Genomic DNA, 19284 nt, shown 5'->3' with positions numbered 1-19284 from the left:
ATTATTTTTTATATTAAAAATACTAATTTTCAATGTATGTATATAAAATCGTAATAAGTAATTTATTCAATGTTAAATAGACTTGACTTAGCTGTTGTTGGAATTTTGATGCTTAGTGAATGAAAATTAAGCAAATAAATCAATGTGTTTGATTGGAAAAATTCGAAACGAAGAACGAAGCTTAATGAACGAATATTAAGTTCGGTGGTTCTGAATTAAACTCGAAACGAGTTCATCAAATGTTGAAAGAAATTCAAACGAGTAGTCGGAACATGTAAGGGACGAAACCGAAAAAAAAAATCGGCCGTGAACAGTAGCAGGCGCGCACATGCGCGTGGAGCTGCGCGCTCATTCCCTTGGCATTGTTTGATGATTGTGGTCAGTTACAATGGCCAAGGGACACCACTATGAATGAAAGATCATGTCTTTTCACATGAAAAACATTAAATGATTGATTTATTGAAAATCAAAAGACATACACATATTCCAAGCATTTGCATATTGTCTTCTTCCTTCTTCAACAAGAGAGAGTTCTATTCTTTTCCTTGTGATAGAACTTGAATATTTGAGTGCTCATTATTCAAGAGTTGTAGTTGTATCTTGGGAGAAGATTGTCACAACGCTCTAGCACATTGTGAGGGGCAAATTCTTCTTAAGGAGAAAGTGTTCAACACTTACCTCTACAAAACCATTCCTTTGTTTTCTTCTTGCTTCTCCTCGCAAATTTGAATACACCTAACAAAAGCTGTTACTTCAAAGCATACACATGCATTGAAGCCCAATAAATCATCGTCATTCATTGGTAACACTTAATATTTCATCACGTGGAAACTCAACACTCCACAAAATCAAATTGAGAGAAATGATATAGAATTCTACCACTCGTAAAACATCATAATAACAAAATTTATAATAATAATTAACCTCTCAAGCATACTAATTAGACAAAAACTTGTGTGAGACGGTCTTTACGGGTCCTATTTTGTGAGACGTATCTCTTATTTGTGTCATCCATGAAAAAATATTACTTTTTATGCTAAGAATATTACTTTTAATTGTGAATATCGGTAGGGTTGACCCGTCTTAAAGATAAAAATTCGTGGGACCGTCTCACAAAAGATCTATTCTACTCATTATCCAAATTACTCTTGCATACTATTGACACTTTGTTATAATCCAAATCAAAGGATCGGAGTTGTACAATTTAGTTAATTTTTTAAGGCATAAAGTTCCGTTCAAATTGATGAATTTGAATTGTACAAATCAAAACTTTAGTTTTTAAATTATTAGATTGGGGAGTGAATTTGAAATTAAAACATAAAAATGCATATAGCTAACATAAGTGATTTCAAATCATTTATTAAAATTTCAAACCAAATGGATATAGTGATTTTGAAATCAAATCGACTCAAATTATTCAATTCAAACACAACCTAAAGAAATCGAAACAGTGTAAGGGTAACATTCAATTCGACAGGGGATTATACTGAATAATGGTGAACAAAATATCAATTGCGATATTTTATTTACTTTTTAACTGAACGCATGGGCTCTTTTGTGTTGTCTGCCTTGAGAAACTTCGTTTTTGTTGTGTTGTGACAAGCCCATTGTTCAAGAACGTTGGATATATTTTGTAACTCAAGATTTTCAATTGTATTTCCCCCAATCGTACTTCAATTTTGATTTACGTGATATGAATTTTGTTGATATTGGACTGATGACTATCAAAGAACATCACCTCTAAATCAATCAAATCTTCGGATTCTCTATTGATAGTACAAGCAATCACACGACCAAAAGATGACTTTAGCTATACGTTGGAATCTACGTTTTAAATATCATATGATCTTTCAATCAACATAGAGCAACAACTTTACACCATATTCAACGAACAAGAAACTGATGTTGGACCATCATTGGCGACTTTTGTTATCTATCACCCTACTTCTTTTGTTTGGAAGCAAGGAGATTTTTTTTATTAGTTTTTAAATTTTGTAATCATTTTTAATAATATTATAAGTTTTGCAGTAAAAAATAAAATAAAATTCAGTCACATATAATAATCGACTTCATCCGTTAATGTGAAGTCAAAATTAATTTACATCTATAGCGATGTTACTTCTAACTAAACTAATGCAAATATTGACAACAAAAATATGGGAAAAACTAACAACCCGAATGAAGGTGAAAAAACTTCAACTCGCAATAATCTAGCTACAAAAACAATTGTATAAGTTTCAAAAACACGTTTTCTAAAAACCAAAAATTACACAAGACGACATATCATGTTTGCGGATTACTAGTGTCTATTAACATATCATCAGACCTAACATAATAATCGCTATATGCTACAACTTAACTTATTATAATTATACTAACTAAAATGATTCTCTTGTTTGTATTTTTACACCATTTATTGGATACAATTTGTTTTTTGTTTTTTTCTAACACTATATTTATTATACGAATAAAAAAATAATACATCATAAATCAGGGATGTAGGGGGCATGATCTATCTCATATGATCAAATGTAGAACCAATAGACCGACCTAATGTATAAGCTATTTGTTCGCTGGTCGTTAAATAAAAAACAAAAGAACAAACAGTAATGTCAAATAATACGATTTTAAAGCAGTCAATAATAAAACCAATCTTAGAGGAATATAAAATTGACATCTGAAGAGTAAAAAATACTACTCGGACATTAGATTTCACAACAACATTCTCGATCTGCAATGCTTTAATCCAACCGAGTTCTTATTGGATTCCTAAAGCTTCAGCGACTTCTAGATAACTAAAGCTTGGGATGCGACGGTTAGTTGTCCCATATCGGTTGGATAAAATACCTGGGAGTTGTATATATGTTATTGGACAATCATCTCCCCTTGAACTAGCTTTTGAGGTTGAGTTGGGTCCAAGTTCCAATCTTAACATGGTATCAGAGCTCAAGATCCACCGTTATGTGTTGGACTGCCCATAGTTGCGTCACTCGTTCTGCCCATAATCGAGTCATTTGTAAACTTTACGCTCCAAATGTTCATTCCTAGGCATGAGGAAGTGTGTTAGTTGTCCCACATCGGTTGGATAAAATACCTGAGAGTTGTATATATGGTATTGGACAATCCTCACTCATTGAGCTAGCTTTTGGGGTTGAGTTAGATCCAAATTCCAATCTTAACAGTGACCATGTATCGCAGCTAGCAAGAGACCATGAGAATCTGGATTCAAATTATTTTGAAAGAAAAGAAAAATATTTAAAGTAAGAGAAATATTCTTTACAGTTGATGAATGACGGATGCTAAAAAAATCGTGCATAAACTAATTGCTTCTATCTTTCCCTTTTAAATCAAATATGGACGATTTTTTCTATCATATACCATTTAATACATGATTATTATTTTAATTAATCAAAACGAGGACCATCTTCCGTATTTCATATTTGGTGTTCCAAAGCTAATATAATCTCTTTTACTTGATGCAAATTCCTCTTGGCATGCAATTATGAAACAAGTTCTATGTTTAATGGAATTTCTTGCAAAATATAACTTGAATTTTATTTTATTATACCCGTTTTTTTTAAATATCAGGTAATCACGAGGAAGAACATCCTGGTAGGGGTGTTCATCGGTCGGTTCGGTTCGGTTTTCGGTTTTTTATTTCGGTTTTCGGTTTTAGAAATATATAATCCGAATTCGAACCATTTTTCTTCGGTTTGGTTCGGTTTTCTACCAAAACAGATCGGTTATTTCGGTCGGTTATTTCAGTTTTGGTATAATTATTTAAATTAATAATATAAATATATTGTAAAATATATATTATGTTAACTTTATATATGTTTTCTTAGTAAAATATTTAAATATAAGGTCTAAATTAATTAAACAAATAACAATCAACTAAAAATTATTCAAAATAGTTTTTCATTCACTAAATATCATATCAAAATATATAATATAAATAAAATATAAAAAAATTTATTAATTTAATGAAATTTCGGTTTTTTCGATTTTTTCGGTTTTGACATATATAATCCAAAACCGAGCCAAATAAACTTCGGTTTTAACATTTATATCCGAATTACAAAATTCGACTTTCGGTTCGGTTCGGTGTTCGGTTTTTTCGGTTTGGATTTTCGGTTTTATCCGAAGTTTGAACACCCCTACATCTTGGAGAAGTAAACTTGATATATTTTGATGATATAATGTAATTAGTATTAATGAATAAATAGTGATATTCGGCACACTTTGCATGCTTGTACAATTTTTTTCATCAATAATTTGGTTCATTTTTCTTATTGGTTCATTTTTCAATAGATGTAATATCATAAAAAATAATGGCAAGTCATAATATAATTTGAATTTATTATATACTGTAATTTGATTTGATTATATCTAGACGATGATGATACCATAATTATGAAAATTAAGTGTGTGTAAAGTGTAATTTTGAAGTAATGAATAAAAAACTAAAAAATATTGAATATTTGTCCTCCTTTTGATGTGTACTTTCAAAATAAAATTTTTTCTCATAATAATTACAAAACTAATATTAGTTGATGCACATTTTTAACACAACCAAAATTTTGTTATTTGACACACAATTTTATCACATTATACATCATATGTGTGTGTGCGTATGTGCGCGTGCGATTTTTTGGACGCTCACCATGAATACACGATGTCGACCTGTTAAGTATACCAATAGATGAACAAAATATCAACAATACTCACGTGTGTGTGAATATATTTTGGACATTTACCATGAACATACCTCATCGATATATCAATAAATGAACGAAATATTAACGATGAACACCCACAATGGACACACGACGTCAACCTATTGATAATATCAATAAATGAACAAAACATCATCATGTTAAGTATGTGTCCAAAAAATAAAATAAATAAATAAATAAATATATATATATATATATATATATATAAATCGGAAGACCGCTAGTCCGCTATGAATTCTTATGCAACACCACGACTTGGTAGAATCTGTTCATCAAAAGCATAAGTAGGATTGTACGTTTGATTTTTTGAGGTTGAAACGCAGGAAGTACCACAATGTCATAAAAGTACAACAAGCCACTGCATTTCGTAGATCACGAATCCAATTATTATTATTTTTTTTAATTTTATTTGAATAGATCGTTTAGAAAACGCCACGACCTCAAAATATTTTAATTATGATTAAAAAGTGGTTGAGCGTGGGCTTGAGAGCAGGTGATCCAAACCCGGACGTGTTTGCAGGAATTAACCGGAAACTATAAACGGCGATACGTCCGAAATTTCATGAACTCCTCTTTCCGGCTGATTTCGGGGTCAGAAAAAAACACAAATCTTACCTGTATGCGTGTGAGAGAAAGAGGGGGCAGCGGAAAGCATACTCGTTCTCTCCAAAACCCTAATCGCGTGCGCAACCGGAGGACTCCCGATTCTCTATATTTTCAGGTAATTTGCAAAAAATTTTGATCCATATTTGTTTGAAGAAATATTTTAATTGTAAATTTCGTCATGCCTTTTATTGCCATGCTACTGATATTGCATGAGTAGTTATGCAAAATGTTTTTTTGGGTTCTATTAACCGATATTATTCGGATTATGTGATCGCGATTTTTTTTTTGGATGGATCAGCTAATTGGAGAGATGCATGGGCTGGAAGGGTGATTAATGTTTTGCTGTTTATGCTGAGGTCGGCTGTTGCATAGTGGCAGAAGGAGCAATAGGATGGACCTGGTGGCAAGTTGCAGGGTAAATTTAGTCTTGATTCAGGATTTTGTTTGATTCTGATTGAATGGAATTGTATCCTATTTCCAAATTTTTGCTAACGTGTTGTGTGTGTGTGTGTGTGTGTTTATGTCTATTATTCTGTTTCTTGCAGTGGTTGCCATATACATCACTTTTAGATTGATATGCTGGAAATGTTGCAGAGTGACTGCAAATGTTAAATAAATAATGATTTATATGGAGGCAACATTTGCTGATGTTTCATGGTTTCAGTTGAACTGGTGTTATGTTGTTGCATTTGCCCTTTGTTGACTTGTATGTAGTTTGAGCTGACTGAACCATTCCAGCGATGAGGACACGTCCCTTAATGGTGTCATGTTAATTGCTAGTTGCAAAAAAGAAAAAAAGGTTATAATCATTGAAGTTAATCAATGAGCAAAATCTTCGCATGTGATCTGATGTCATATCAGATATCAAACTGAATTTACTCTTTTTTGTGTGTGATACAAGCTAACCGAGAATCTTCCAGCATGAGTTCTTGACCTTAACCTGTCTTATTTGGATCATTGTACTTTGCTTAGATTTCTAAGCAAGCCCACTTGGGGATGCAGTTAATCTGCTCTGAAAGGGTCTCTACCATAATTTATCTCATCAGTTGCTTCTACTAGTGTGTTTCCCCGACTGGAAATCGACTTCTGGTTGATTCCCAGCTAGACTATATCTATAGTTGCTAATTATACTGTTCTATGATGGTATGTAGTTCAAGGGAATATAACAGGTGTTTCTATCTAGTATTTTATCCGCATCTTGCGGTGTGTCTTTGATCCATTGCAGTTCAAGGACTCTGAGTGTCTGATTGCGAAAAATATGCTTTATTTGTTTTGATTTTGTAGTGGACCCTTCCCTATTGAAAACCCTGATCGAGCTTAATTTTTGGAAAACGTAATTCCTCAGTCTAAAATCAACTTGTGACTTTGCATTTTCAAATCAGTTATATCAAAATACAACTACTGCATGATCATACCTTTTACCTCTCTTACTTACTGACCTGTCATGTTGATATTTCTCATTTTTATTTAATATAATCATTATACACATTACACAAAAGCATACCGTGACATATCGTATCATTTTCAAAATTTACATCCGAACACCATTCAAAAATAAAAAAAGTCCCGCAAAAATCTTCTGAAAAGTTTTCAAATCTAAGACAGGCAAAAGCCAAACCTACATCACATTAGAATCTCCTTTTCCCTAGAAATGGTGTCAATTATCGCTCCAATATCTAAACATGTCTGCTTGTTTTTGTTTTGTTGTATATTTGAAGGGAGTTGGGGATGTTTCTGCTAAACTGATGTTATTTTATTTTCTGCAGGACAAACTAGCATACTTTCGAATAAAGGAGCTCAAGGATGTACTCACACAGCTAGGGCTTTCAAAACAGGGAAAGAAGCAGGTTAGATAAAAGAAACATATTCGATGTGGGTGAGTTATTACTAAAGAAGTTTTGCGCCTCTCTGCCCTTAACCTGTATTTTTTTATATCTTATTTTGTGGCCAAGACAGAATTTGGAATGTTGGAGTCAATATCCAGTTTTTTCTTTTGTGGTTTTTGTTCCCTTCCCCTAACTTATGATCTTCTTCCTACTATTGTAAATAAAGCTCTTCTTGATCTGGTCTTCATAAGTTATCGCGAGCAGTCTATCACACCAAAGTGTTTTCCAAGTTCCGTGTTCCATTTTTCTGCTTTTGAAATTCTAAATAGTTCATACTTGAAATTAATCTATTTTCTAGACTAAACAATGAGATTTGTTTCATGCAATAATTGTTTGTTGCTGGCATCACTATCCATGTCATCATCTCTTCAGATCTTGGACATTTGTAACTAAATAAGTCATTTTTTGGTAGTAAATAGAATAATACATTGATTATATACATGTATTGGTTGTGAACAGGACCTTGCTGATCGAATATTGGCTATTCTCACTGATGACCGAGGTACATGATGATTCCTTGTTTTACGTTTCTTCCAATTCCCTGTGCTGATTATATCTTGTAAAATAAAAGGAATTATCTGCCATGGTTAGATGATATTATTTTCTTGTATGGTGATTTACATCATAGGCTCTTTGAACTATGATTGGCGCTGCCTGAACATCTTTTTTGCGAACCAAACTTCAGCTTAAAAGTCTTTCCTGAGTAAAGAAAAAAGATGATTTTGTTTACAGATGTCCACTTTAGTTTTCCATATGATGCAAATGATCATTGTCCCACTAAAAAGTATATCAAACATTATTCTTGACATATTTAATTATGAAATGATTTAACATTCATCTTGTATCAGGTTTGTAATCATTTTGTCTAATTTTTTTTATAGAAAAAGTTATTTTCTACTGCTGTTGCAAGTTGCAGCTGATCAGATAATTTTCAATTCTAATATCAAATATTTAGAGCGGATACGTGATATTTTTTTGTCTGCTAATATTCAAACAAGGTAAAGTGGTAAACATTTTCTAAACTTATAATTGCTCCTCCGATAGCCTTAAATTGATTATCGAATATCGGGATGTTCTTATTCTACTGTACTTGAAATAGATAAAACTTTGTGAACTGAAAGCTTCTCTTCATCAGCAGAATAGGTATGTTAAGATTGTCTACATATGTGCATTTCAAATGGTATTTTAACCTGGATTCGGCCAAATCTATTAAAAGAAGCATATTTGCATGAAAGAAAAATATAATCCCAATCTTCATTAGTTGACTCCTCACCATATCATGTGGATTTCTCATGGCATATTAACTGTCTCCCTTGAATTGGTTTCACAGTTAAACCATGTAGATCATCACATTTTGAGAGCCAATGCATGTAATATCTTCTTTACTGTCTATGTCAATAATCTAGTCCTTACATCATTAATGTGCATGATAAGCACAATTCTTATGCAAATTAGTTTGTTCGTAAACAAATTTTCATGTTCATAATGCCAAGCAGAATAAAGGTAACCACAATAGATCCTTGGGAAGGAACTCGAGAAAATTCTCAAGAAAGTCATTGCTTTCTCAAAGAGTTGACTTAATCTAAAATTTCTTAGCTTACTTTTTGTATATGAGAGTTTTGGTTAGAACCCCTTCATTCCAAGACTCCAAATTTACTTTTGTTTAAATGATAAAACAAATTACAGATTCACATACGAAAACTGAAAATGCATCCTTGCTTGCTTTTCCCTGAAACATATGATATTTGGGTGTCGCAATTTGTGACAATGATATGAGCAAATGTGCATGCCTTTTTAAACCATTGACCGCACAGCTTTGCGTAATTGTTATGTCTAACAGTTTCAGTAATGTGGGCCAAGAAAAATGCTGTTGGAAAAGAGGAAGTGGCAAAGCTAGTCGATGACACTTACAGGTGATTTTTGGCTGTCTGGTTCACTTAGAATTATATTGAGACACATGTTACAGATTAGAGTGTTATGGTTCTTCATATCACATTCTTTTGTTTGCTTAGAGCATCAAGTTGTACCATAGTTTTTCTCATGTATTTTCACATAAAGAATTCACTCTGTGAAGTCACAGTGTTTCACTTAAAACTCTCTAGTTAAGGTGGCGATATTTATAAGAAGTTTTACTAAAATAAAGATGGAGGAAAAATTTGGGAGGTAATACTCAGGAGTCGGCAGTAGCGAAAATCTAATTGCTTTGCTCCATTGTTGATTTTATTCCTGTTTCTCTGTTATTTTCAGAAAAATGCAAGCTTCTGGTACGGTTGACTTGGCATCAAAATCTCAAGGTGTCTCAAATAGTAAAAATGTAAAAGCTGAAGAACAAATCGAAGACTCTTGCACTACGGATAAGATACGCTGCCTCTGCGGAAGCACTTTGCCAACTGATTCTATGATCCAGGTCCATGTTTTACATGCTGCATATTTTACTATCCTTGATTTACCATTTAACTCTCTTCTTATATTAATTTTCTTACTGGAGTAGAGATTTTGTCACCACTTCTTATTAGCCTCAATGACATGTCCACGTGTTTGTAACTGATTTGTTTTGGAGCAGTGCGAAGATCCTAGATGCAATGTCTGGCAGCATATGACATGTGTGGTGATTCCGGAGAAACCTATGGAGGGTGTTCTACCAGATACTCCAGAGATTTTTTATTGTGAAATTTGTAGGCTAAGTCGGGCTGACCCGTAAGTGGCTATTTTCACGTTTTCCATTTGTATTTTCATTACGTGAATTCAGATCCTATCTCATGTGCATTCCTAGCTTATTGTTCTTGCTGGAACTTGTATCTTATATAACGCTTCTACTTTCTAATTATTTGTTATTTTCAATTGTTAGCTTTTCTATAAGTCGGTTATTAAAAAAATTGGAGAACGCTGGTATATTTTGCTTTGTTGTCAATTTCTTTTCTAATCTTCCTTTTTTACCTGCTTTAACTTTTTGCTGTTTTGAGGATTTGAGTGTTTTGTTATCTAATACTAACTCCCCTTGGTTCAAGGTGTCTTGGCATACACCTCTCTTGAAAGATTGCTTCATAAAGATCTGAACTTCAATAAAATTAAAAAAGTAGTTATTAATCATTTCTTCTGCGCTTAACAAGATTTTGGATCAAGTGGGTGCTTTCGCTGAGGTATTGATATGCTGAAAAATAACTTTGGTCAAACAGTTAGTTCTGGTATGCCAGGCAATGGCAAATTAACCACGCATTTGGGAAATTTTCTATGTATAGTGACAGTGGCCGAAAGGGTAGGAGTTCCATTGACTTGTTTACCTGGTAAAAAGTTCTTATTTTCAGAGATATTTGTTCTGTGATGTTGGGTTAACATTTGTCAAGGAGTGTCGAGGAATTCCTCATTCTCTGTTCTTAATTTGTTATTTCCTTTATATGTTTTTTCTCCTGATTATGTTGTGGATTTTGTTGTTTTTCATATGCAGCTTCTGGGCGACAGTTGCACATCCTCTTTATCCTGCAAAGTTGAACATCACGAACGTTCCGACAGACGGGTTAGCTGATGTTATCCCTTTGTTTATCTTAAGTTTAAAATTTAAATATTCGATGTAAGTGACTTTTATTTGCTCAATCCTATTTAACTTTGATATGACCCATTCAAATTTATAGCTTCATTTGTTTGGAGATATTATGTCACAACTTGATGTTAATATCCATTTCCAGTCTGACGTGCCTAAGTTATGGTAATTTGGGTAAGCAAAATTTTGAAATTCTTTGCGACATGTTGATATACTATTTATAATATTTTGACACGACTAGAACTTATTGGGCGGAAGTTGCATTGTATAGCTAATTGATGAATTTGGGCAATAATTCATATTTTATTCATGAAAATCATTTGGCCATTCTGGTATTAAGAATTTACAGATGATCACAACACTTTAGGAGGATTCAATTGATTAGCATGTCCATTTAATGACCATATTTTTCCTATGAGCGATTTGATTTGCCAGACGTGGCATTCAAAAACAACTTAGTTGTGATAAATCAATCTGTTAGTGGTAAACCTGTTGGGTTTATATGGTTTATTTTTCATTCCCGAAATGGTTGGATTTGAGGTATTTGGTTCGGGGTAAGTAATCTTAATATTAACATTATTCTTGATTTGGAACCAGGCAGTTCATATAACTGATAACATATTTGAGCTTCATTTACCACAATTACTCTTTCTATCCTTGGCTAGATGTGCTGAAATAGATTTAAAACTAGTTGGTGTGATTTGGTTAATAAGCCCTAGCAAATAACAATCAAAACGAAACAGAAACTTAATCTTCAATATAATTATAACCCAAGGGAAAACCATTTTTTTAAGAAAAAACTGAATTATCAATTTTGCTCGTATTGTTATTTGACGAGATGATTGAATTGTGTACACCAAATTTCTGCCTTATGTTAGCTTGCTACAGCCAGTCTAGAATGGCAGGGATTCAAAATTGTGCCTGTCATACATTGGATTTCAATTTTTCCTTCTCTGTGTAAACTCATTTTTCACTTATCTTATGATGCGCACTCAGCCTCTGCTTTCACCTCCATTCTGGCCATATTTTTGCCACCGTGGATAACTTTTAACTTTTATATTGGATCTTATTCAGTGATGGTTCAATATCTTATTCACTTATCTTTGTTTTAATGCTTTTAATTGTTATATTTCAAGTTGTTACATGGCCATGCAAGTTTTGCTCACTGGCAGCAACTGATTGACATTTGGCCTTTTCAGCTCAAATCCTGGCCAGAGCATTGAAAAAACATTTCAACTCTCTAGGGCAGACAAGGATTTGCTGTCAAAACAAGATTACGAACTTCAGGTTGTTTAGGGTCGAGTGTTGTATAAGGAAATATTTGTTGTGCAGGTTTATAATATTTTATGCTCGTTGCATAATGAATATGTTTGTGTTTTGATGACCAGGCATGGTGCATGCTTTTGAATGACAAGGTGACATTTAGGATGCAGTGGCCACAATATGCAGATCTACAGGTCAATGGTATTACTTCTACTGAGAATGCTCAATCTTTGTAAAACAATGATTTATTAAATAACATCGTTTTTTTCCCTTCCTTCATCCAGTTTCCTCTGTAAACAATGTTTTTTTTTTACTTGCACATTGAGATTTAACATTGATGATACTGGTTTGTGTGTACGTTACAGCAAATCACACACTGTCATTTAAAATGTAAGATGAAAACATTTCATTATATATGCAAAAGGCCAAGTACCTAATGTACATTGTGACACAACCTGTGATCTTTTATAATATTCTTTCACATTTCTTATCTATTCAAATAACATTTTTTGGATTTAACCCCACAGGTGTACCGGTGAGAGCAATAAACAGACCTGGCTCTCAGCTACTTGGAGCAAATGGTCGAGATGATGGGCCGGTTGTAAGTTTTCAGTTTCTTGACAAGTTTCTATAACCGTTTTCAAACTTTGAAACTGCCTTTTACTTTTATTAGTGGACGATATTAATTTCAACCACATTTAGCCAAGCTGTCCAATGTTTCTCGTTGGATATATCTTTGAAAATAAAAAGCGAAAGTATATCATCATTCGAAGTGCTGTATCTCTGAGACCTGTGGAAATAACGAGCATGCTGCTTGGACCTCCCTTTAAAATAACCCCCATTGGACATGGCAGTCGCAGGAAAATTAGATACTATTTAACTCTCGTATGTGTTTGTGTGACATCATGAAAGCAAGACATAATGAAATCAATACATAAAGAAAATTACGCGTCTAAACTACTTAGTTGTAAAGCCTAGGTGTAGAAAAGCTTCCTCCATAAAGAAAAGCCAACCATTCGAGGTAGACTCCATCGATCAATAGGCTTTGTGCTTATAACTTATATCTTTAACATTATTTTGAAACATACGTTCCAAAAAATTCATCTTTTGTCGAACGTTTTTCAGGTACGTGTTATCTCTCACCCATTTTAACAATCATAGCATGTAATTGGAGGCATGACAGAAGTTTGATCGACACAGGGGCTTTTGAATTTTGATATTAAGCTCCAAAAATGCCTTGTTCTTGAGGTGATGGCATGCCACATGTGCATCGACTGTCCTTGTAAAAGGCATGCCTTGGCAGGACTGCTTCTTATGATGGCGGACAATTGATGTCTGCTGTTGTCATTTTAACTCATTCTTTTTAACACCAGAAAATTCAAATCCAAGTTTTCCTCTCATCTGATTCAACAATTTCATCGCATGTGTTAATCAGTATTTCATTTGTATTGATCTCCGTTAACAAGTTGGGTCCACTACACAAACTTTGTTGAGTTCGAAGTGAAAGAGATGAACTTCACATCATAGTTATGGTGAAATCATCTGAAAATTTATCCACAGAATGAGAATAATATCACTCCACATCAGTTTGCTTGGTTGTCTTTTTATTACTGTTTTTTATGTCTTTCTTTTTCTAGACTTTCTCATCACTTGTTTATTCATATGTTATTTTTATATAACCGTGTTTTTCTGTAGATTACTCCATGCACAAGAGACGGAATAAATAATATAACCGTAACAGGCTGTGATGCTCGCCTATTTTGTGTGGGAGTTAGAATTGTAAAGCGGCGTACCCTGCAACATGTTAGTCAATCTTCTGGAACTCTTAATTCTGGACCCTTTTTTTTTTTTATCATTTTCGCGACAGTTATCATTTGATTGACTCAGAGTAATTCACGAGACTGTTCACATTTTGCTGGTTTTCGTTGTCTGAGTCTCATCATTAAGACTTTTCTGGTGTGCTCATCGTGTTTTTTCTTTCCCTTCCATCTGTGCAATTTATAAACAATTGTGTATCCTCGTCTATTTTTAAATGACATTTGTTTGGGGGTACAGTGGGGGGCGTTATTTTACAAAAAATTTGCATGTCTTCTCTATAAAAATTGTCCGTGTTCTATAGTTTTTTGAATGATTGGACGTTACCTTGTATGATTGCATCCTGCAGATTGAATCTCTATGAAAAAATGGTGATTTTCCGGCATTCCTGTTCTAATTTCTGTTTTGTGATTGGCTGACATAATAGCATATTGACCATCGTGTTCTTAGGTCCTAAGCATGATTCCAAAAGAGGCTGAAGGTGAGGGATTTGAGGATGCACTGATCCGTGTTCGTCGTTGTGTTGGTGGTGGGGCTACCAAAGAAAATGCTGACAGTGACAGTGATATTGAAGTTGTTGCTGATTTTATTCCTGTCACTCTTCGGTGTCCTGTAAGTAGCGTAGCCTCTTTTGCACAGGAAATGTAGGTCACGGTTTTAGTTAAAATTTTATGTGCATATGTTGCACCCGATCAATATATTTTAAAGAACCCCTCCCCCCACTGTTTAATCTCAAAATGTTTTTATTTTTATTCTTTTTTATTTTTATCCTTATTTTTTGAAGATGTCAAGTTGTTTTTATTTATGCTTCTTTTTGTCACTCTTTGTATCAAATATTGCAATTTTCTGCACTGGCATTGTATCTGTATGCATTCCATTTGAGTATTTTATTTTGGTAGTTGCTAATCTTGATGATTTAAGAGCAGGAAAATACCTTCGGTTTCCATTTTTTAATTGTAGTGTTTAGAGGACATAATTTAAGTTAAGAGACATTTTGTTTACTGTTTTGTTTCTCGCTTTTTCCTGTAAGTACTGTAGCCTCTTTTACCAAGTTGTTGACACTGATTTCTTATTAAGTTTATTGGAACTTATTTAATGCTTCCCATTCAAGTACTGAATCCTTGGATCAATTGGTTTTGTTTCCAAACACATGTTTTCCCATTTATAAAAATAAAGATAAAGACACTATTATCTCATTTTTATTTTCTAAAAACTCATTTTTACATCTCTTCTTAATAAAAAATTTCATCCCTCCCATTATATATCGTAGCACAATATCTTATACAATTATTAGATACACACATAATATAGAAAAATAAATATAGACAAAAATTATACTATTTGACTTTTATAGTAAAATTGTTTTTTTCTGAAACAAAACCACATCCATTTGAAACAAAACCAAACATACCTTTGTGGGTTGTTTTGGAGAAAAACTGTTTCCTGCTCTTTTTATTTCGAATCTGTCATTTCTATGCTGGATGCATCTTTCAGGCCTGGAAAACTTGATAAAAAGGATGTCTATAAAGATTTGCTGTTTTTTTTGGCATGTGTTTTAAAAGTTCACTGCGTATCACATCTGTATGAATAAAACTACATTGATAAGGTATTAAGGTCTTCTGAATGTTTGTTACAATTAGTATGCTCTAAATATACGATTTCTAAGTTAGTCATCTAAAGCTGCAAATGTCATAATTTTTTATGCATAAATCAATCGTCAATTTTGCTGCTGTTTTGGTGCTACGTCATGCAATTCCATTCGAATTTTTTAAAAATTTTATATGTTATTTAAATCAATTTCTGGCCAACAATTTTGATTTGTTTCATACAAGCATGATTTTTTTTCGAGTTCCTTGACCCGTCTTCTTTTTTTTAATGGAAATCATGGTATGGTCGGTGCATGTGATTATGCATTCTCAAAACTACCTGATTGAGCTTATTTAGAATTTGTATTGGTGTGCATGCATTCTTCAGATGAGTGGTTTAAGAATGAAGGTTGCTGGGAGATTTAAGCCCTGTGTGCATATGGGCTGTTTTGATCTTGAAGTTATTGTGGAAATGAACCAACGCTCGAGGAAGGCAAGTAAATGATGCCATATATATATTTAGCCTTCCTGCAAATGGGAGATTTTCTTGTCTAGTAATTGAATTCCTATTCTCGTGAATATCATATGATTGATTTCTCTGGTACTAAAATGTATTTATGGCCATTTAACTTGTGCAACCTTTAAAAAAAATTTCTCGCCCTTCTTCCTCACTTATGTTTTCATTGTTGTTGTACTGGATCCAGTGGCAATGTCCTATTTGTTTGAAGAACTATTCTTTGGAGAAAATTATCATAGACCCATATTTCAATAGAATCGCATCTCAGGTATTGGCTACATTATGCCTTGAGGCTGAATATATCTTTTTTTATTTTTTCTTATGAATGCTATGCTTTCTAATTTTATTTTAGATGCGGAGTTGTGGAGAAGATGTCACAGAGATTGAGGTGAAGCCAGATGGTTCTTGGCGTGTAAAGGCAGATGGCGATTGTAGAGGTCTCGGAGAGCTTGGGCTATGGCATTTGCCTGATGGTACCATCTGTGCTTCCTCCACGGAGACTGAATCAAAACTGAAACCTGAATTTAAACCAGTCAAACAGGAAGTTGGTGTTGGTTCTGATAATCATGCTGGCCTGAAACTTGGTATTAAAAAAAACCAAAATGGTCGCTGGGAACTCAACAAACCTGATGGCATGCATGGGATCTCACTGGCAAATAGGTTCCAGGAAAATTTTGGGAACAACGATCAGATTCAAAATATAATTCCAATGAGCAGCAGTGCCACTGGAAGTGGCAGAGATGGTGAGGATGGTAGCGTCAACCAAGATGGTGGTGGAAACCTCGATTTTTCCACAGTCAATGGCATTGATTATGAATCTTTTTCTTTGAACATTGATCAATCAAGTGGATTCAATGACCAAAATCCTTCTGCACCAGCTGGGGATATTGAAGTTATTGTACTCAGTGATTCAGATGAAGAAGTTACGCCATTAATGCCTTCTGAAGCAGTTTACAATAATTCTATATCCGATGCTGGAGCTCCGTTTACTGGTCCACAAGATGCAATTCCCGATTCTTATTATGATAATACAAACCTTGATAATGGTGGAGGTTCATGCCTCGGCCTTTACAGCCCAAATGACGATGAATTTGGGATCAAATACTGGTCGATGCCTTCTACTAATCAGGGAGTCCCTAGCTTTCAGTTATTCGATTCTGATGCAGAGGTTCCCGACCCTTTAATTGACATGCAACATGGTTCTCTTAATTGTTCATCGACCATTAACGACTTTGCGTTGGCCGCAGAGACTGGCATGGGACCAGCAGCCTTCATCCCCGAGTCTACTACTCAAAATTCAGATATAAATAATGGCTTACTGGATAATCCTTTGGTGGTCAACGGTAATGATCCTTCGCTTCAAATATTTCTCCCCACACGGCCATCTGAAACACCTGTGGCGCAGTCTGATTTGAGAGACCATCAAGAACATTCGCATGGTAGCATTAGTAATGAGGACTGGATTTCTCTTAGGCTGGGCGATGGTGGTGCAGGTGGTCAGGTTGATTCAGCAACCGAGAACGGTTTGCGACCAGGACGGCATTTAAAATCAAAGGATGGTGCCTTGGGTTCACTAGCAGACACGGGTATGTTTCATTGAGTTCTCTGTTAGTTGTTTGTGGTTCAATTTTGATAGTCATTTGTAGAATTGTCACACCTTACCTCTCTCATTAATTTTTCTTTTCTTTCTTTATCAACAGCATCTTTATTGCTTGCTATGAACAACGACGACAGGTCTGGTAAGACAATTAGAGAAAGATCAGATAGTCCCTTTTCATTTCCTCGCCAAAGACGTTCTGTAAGACCAAGATTATATCTATCTATTGATTCAGAATCGGAGTAAAGCCATGGAGTTGGTGTATTTAAGGGAAACATATTTCACCAGCAGCCTTGAAAAGTCCCGCAGAATGCTGTCAGGCGCTCCCAATTGGAGAAAAGGTTTTCCAGGATGATCCATTGGTATTGAAAGTGCTAACTGCATTTCCTAGGCGAGAAGACTCATCGTGCTGATATCAGCGCCTGGGATAATTTGTTTTCATAATCTAGGCAGGATATATCCACCCAGACAGGTTAGCATTCATTGTTTTGGCCATGTTTCTTGGTGATTTTCAGGTCTAGTGCTACTAAAATGTATATTTGACAGTTACATTATTTGGAAAATGGGAAAGAATTTCATCTAGTTTTGCTTGTGGGAAGGCGTTAGGTTAGGGAAGCATGTTCCCTTGTGGTCTTAAGGAGAATGTAGCCTGTATATTTCATAACATGGATTAAATTTCTATAGAGATATGTATGTATTATACTGGTAATAATATCCTCTTTGTGATGACCAAAAAATCTAGTGGTTTTTTGGAGATTGGGATTTTATCTATTCGGTTAATCTAGTTTATATCAGGTCAAATCATACATATCTATAATATGTATATGTATTCAGTGGTGTTACGAAAGAACTTGGTTCGATGAGAGGGTGGTTCGTCCTGGTACAAGGAAATTGTTCAGATTCGTGGGTGCGAATGATACCTATTTGTGTGAGCTTAGTACTAAAAAGATGCAATTAGGATAACGCACTTCAATAAAAAAAAAAAAACAAAACAAAATTTTCAAATTTAATTTAATGAGATAATATAGTACCCGAGTTTGGATTTTCGGTCCCCGACTATTTAATTTCATACTGGCACAAAGAGAGGGGTGGAGAACTGGACAAATTCCTCGTGAATTATATGTTTTTCTTTATTGGACAAATTTGCACACGATCCTTAGCACCCGCCGTCTATATCTTCATTCTACCATGGGTTTTGTGAGCCAATGAATTTTTTTTTTTTTTTTGCGCTTCAATTTTCGGATTTATGAGCCATATGATATGAGTGCACGATATATATATATATATATATACACACACACACGAATTTGTTACCCTGCACACTAGGTGTGCATGGTATATGATGTTTGGTATAATTTTAACGTTATAGATTAATTCTGTGTATTAGCATGAAATGACTAAAGTATCCCCACCATATACAATATAATTATCTAACCTAAATATAATAAATAAATAATAATAGTAATAAGAAATAAATAAGTAGGTAATTTTAAAAAATATTAATAATATCGATAGCAATTACAATAAAAAAATAAGAAATAAGTCTAATATATTAATGTTAGATATATTGACCATACTAATAAAAAGAATTTCAAAATAAATTGATAATAATAATAATATGAATAATAATAACATATATAATAATACTAATACTGTTACTGATATTAATATTAAAAATTTATTTTTTATTAATTTGTAAACTTTATTTTTTATTATACATCTCATTAATTATAATGATGT

General features: G+C 33.8%; 1 protein-coding gene across 2 annotated transcripts; it reads left to right on the top strand.

Annotated features, from left to right (window-relative positions):
• The first annotated feature begins 5200 nt into the window (after positions 1-5200).
• Positions 5201-18315, top strand: LOC142548980 (E3 SUMO-protein ligase SIZ1-like). Of its 2 annotated transcripts, XM_075657683.1 has the most exons (18): positions 5201-5457; positions 5641-5757; positions 7109-7189; positions 7688-7730; positions 9069-9141; positions 9476-9635; positions 9792-9925; positions 10674-10742; positions 11966-12053; positions 12155-12230; positions 12557-12630; positions 13725-13832; positions 14295-14456; positions 15819-15923; positions 16135-16215; positions 16300-17533; positions 17648-17686; positions 17780-18315. In XM_075657683.1, exons 2-18 carry the CDS (start codon positions 5734-5736, stop codon positions 17788-17790), a joined length of 2562 nt encoding a protein of 853 aa, XP_075513798.1. In that variant the 5' UTR covers positions 5201-5457; positions 5641-5733; the 3' UTR covers positions 17791-18315. The 2 variants fall into 2 exon arrangements, with proteins under 2 accessions (XP_075513798.1, XP_075513791.1); XM_075657676.1 differs by having other exon boundaries at positions 17648-18315.
• Positions 18316-19284: the final 969 nt, after the last annotated feature.

Source organism: Primulina tabacum, chromosome 1, assembly GCF_025594145.1.
Source record: "Primulina tabacum isolate GXHZ01 chromosome 1, ASM2559414v2, whole genome shotgun sequence".
Taxonomy (NCBI): Eukaryota; Viridiplantae; Streptophyta; class Magnoliopsida; order Lamiales; family Gesneriaceae; genus Primulina; species Primulina tabacum.
The sequence above is the reverse complement of the archived record's forward strand: the minus strand, read 5'-3'. Positions and strand labels throughout refer to the sequence as shown.

What these genes read in the sequence shown, in the direction of transcription:
- LOC142548980 (XM_075657676.1), top strand. Translation starts at nt 5,734, where the DNA reads ATGGACCTGGTGGCAAGTTGCAGG. An exon ending in TATTCTCACTGATGACCGAG is followed by an intron (nt 7,731 to 9,068) that starts GTACATGATGAT and finishes TATGTCTAACAG; the next exon opens with TTTCAGTAATGTGGGCCAAG. An exon ending in AGGCTAAGTCGGGCTGACCC is followed by an intron (nt 9,926 to 10,673) that starts GTAAGTGGCTAT and finishes TTTCATATGCAG; the next exon opens with CTTCTGGGCGACAGTTGCAC.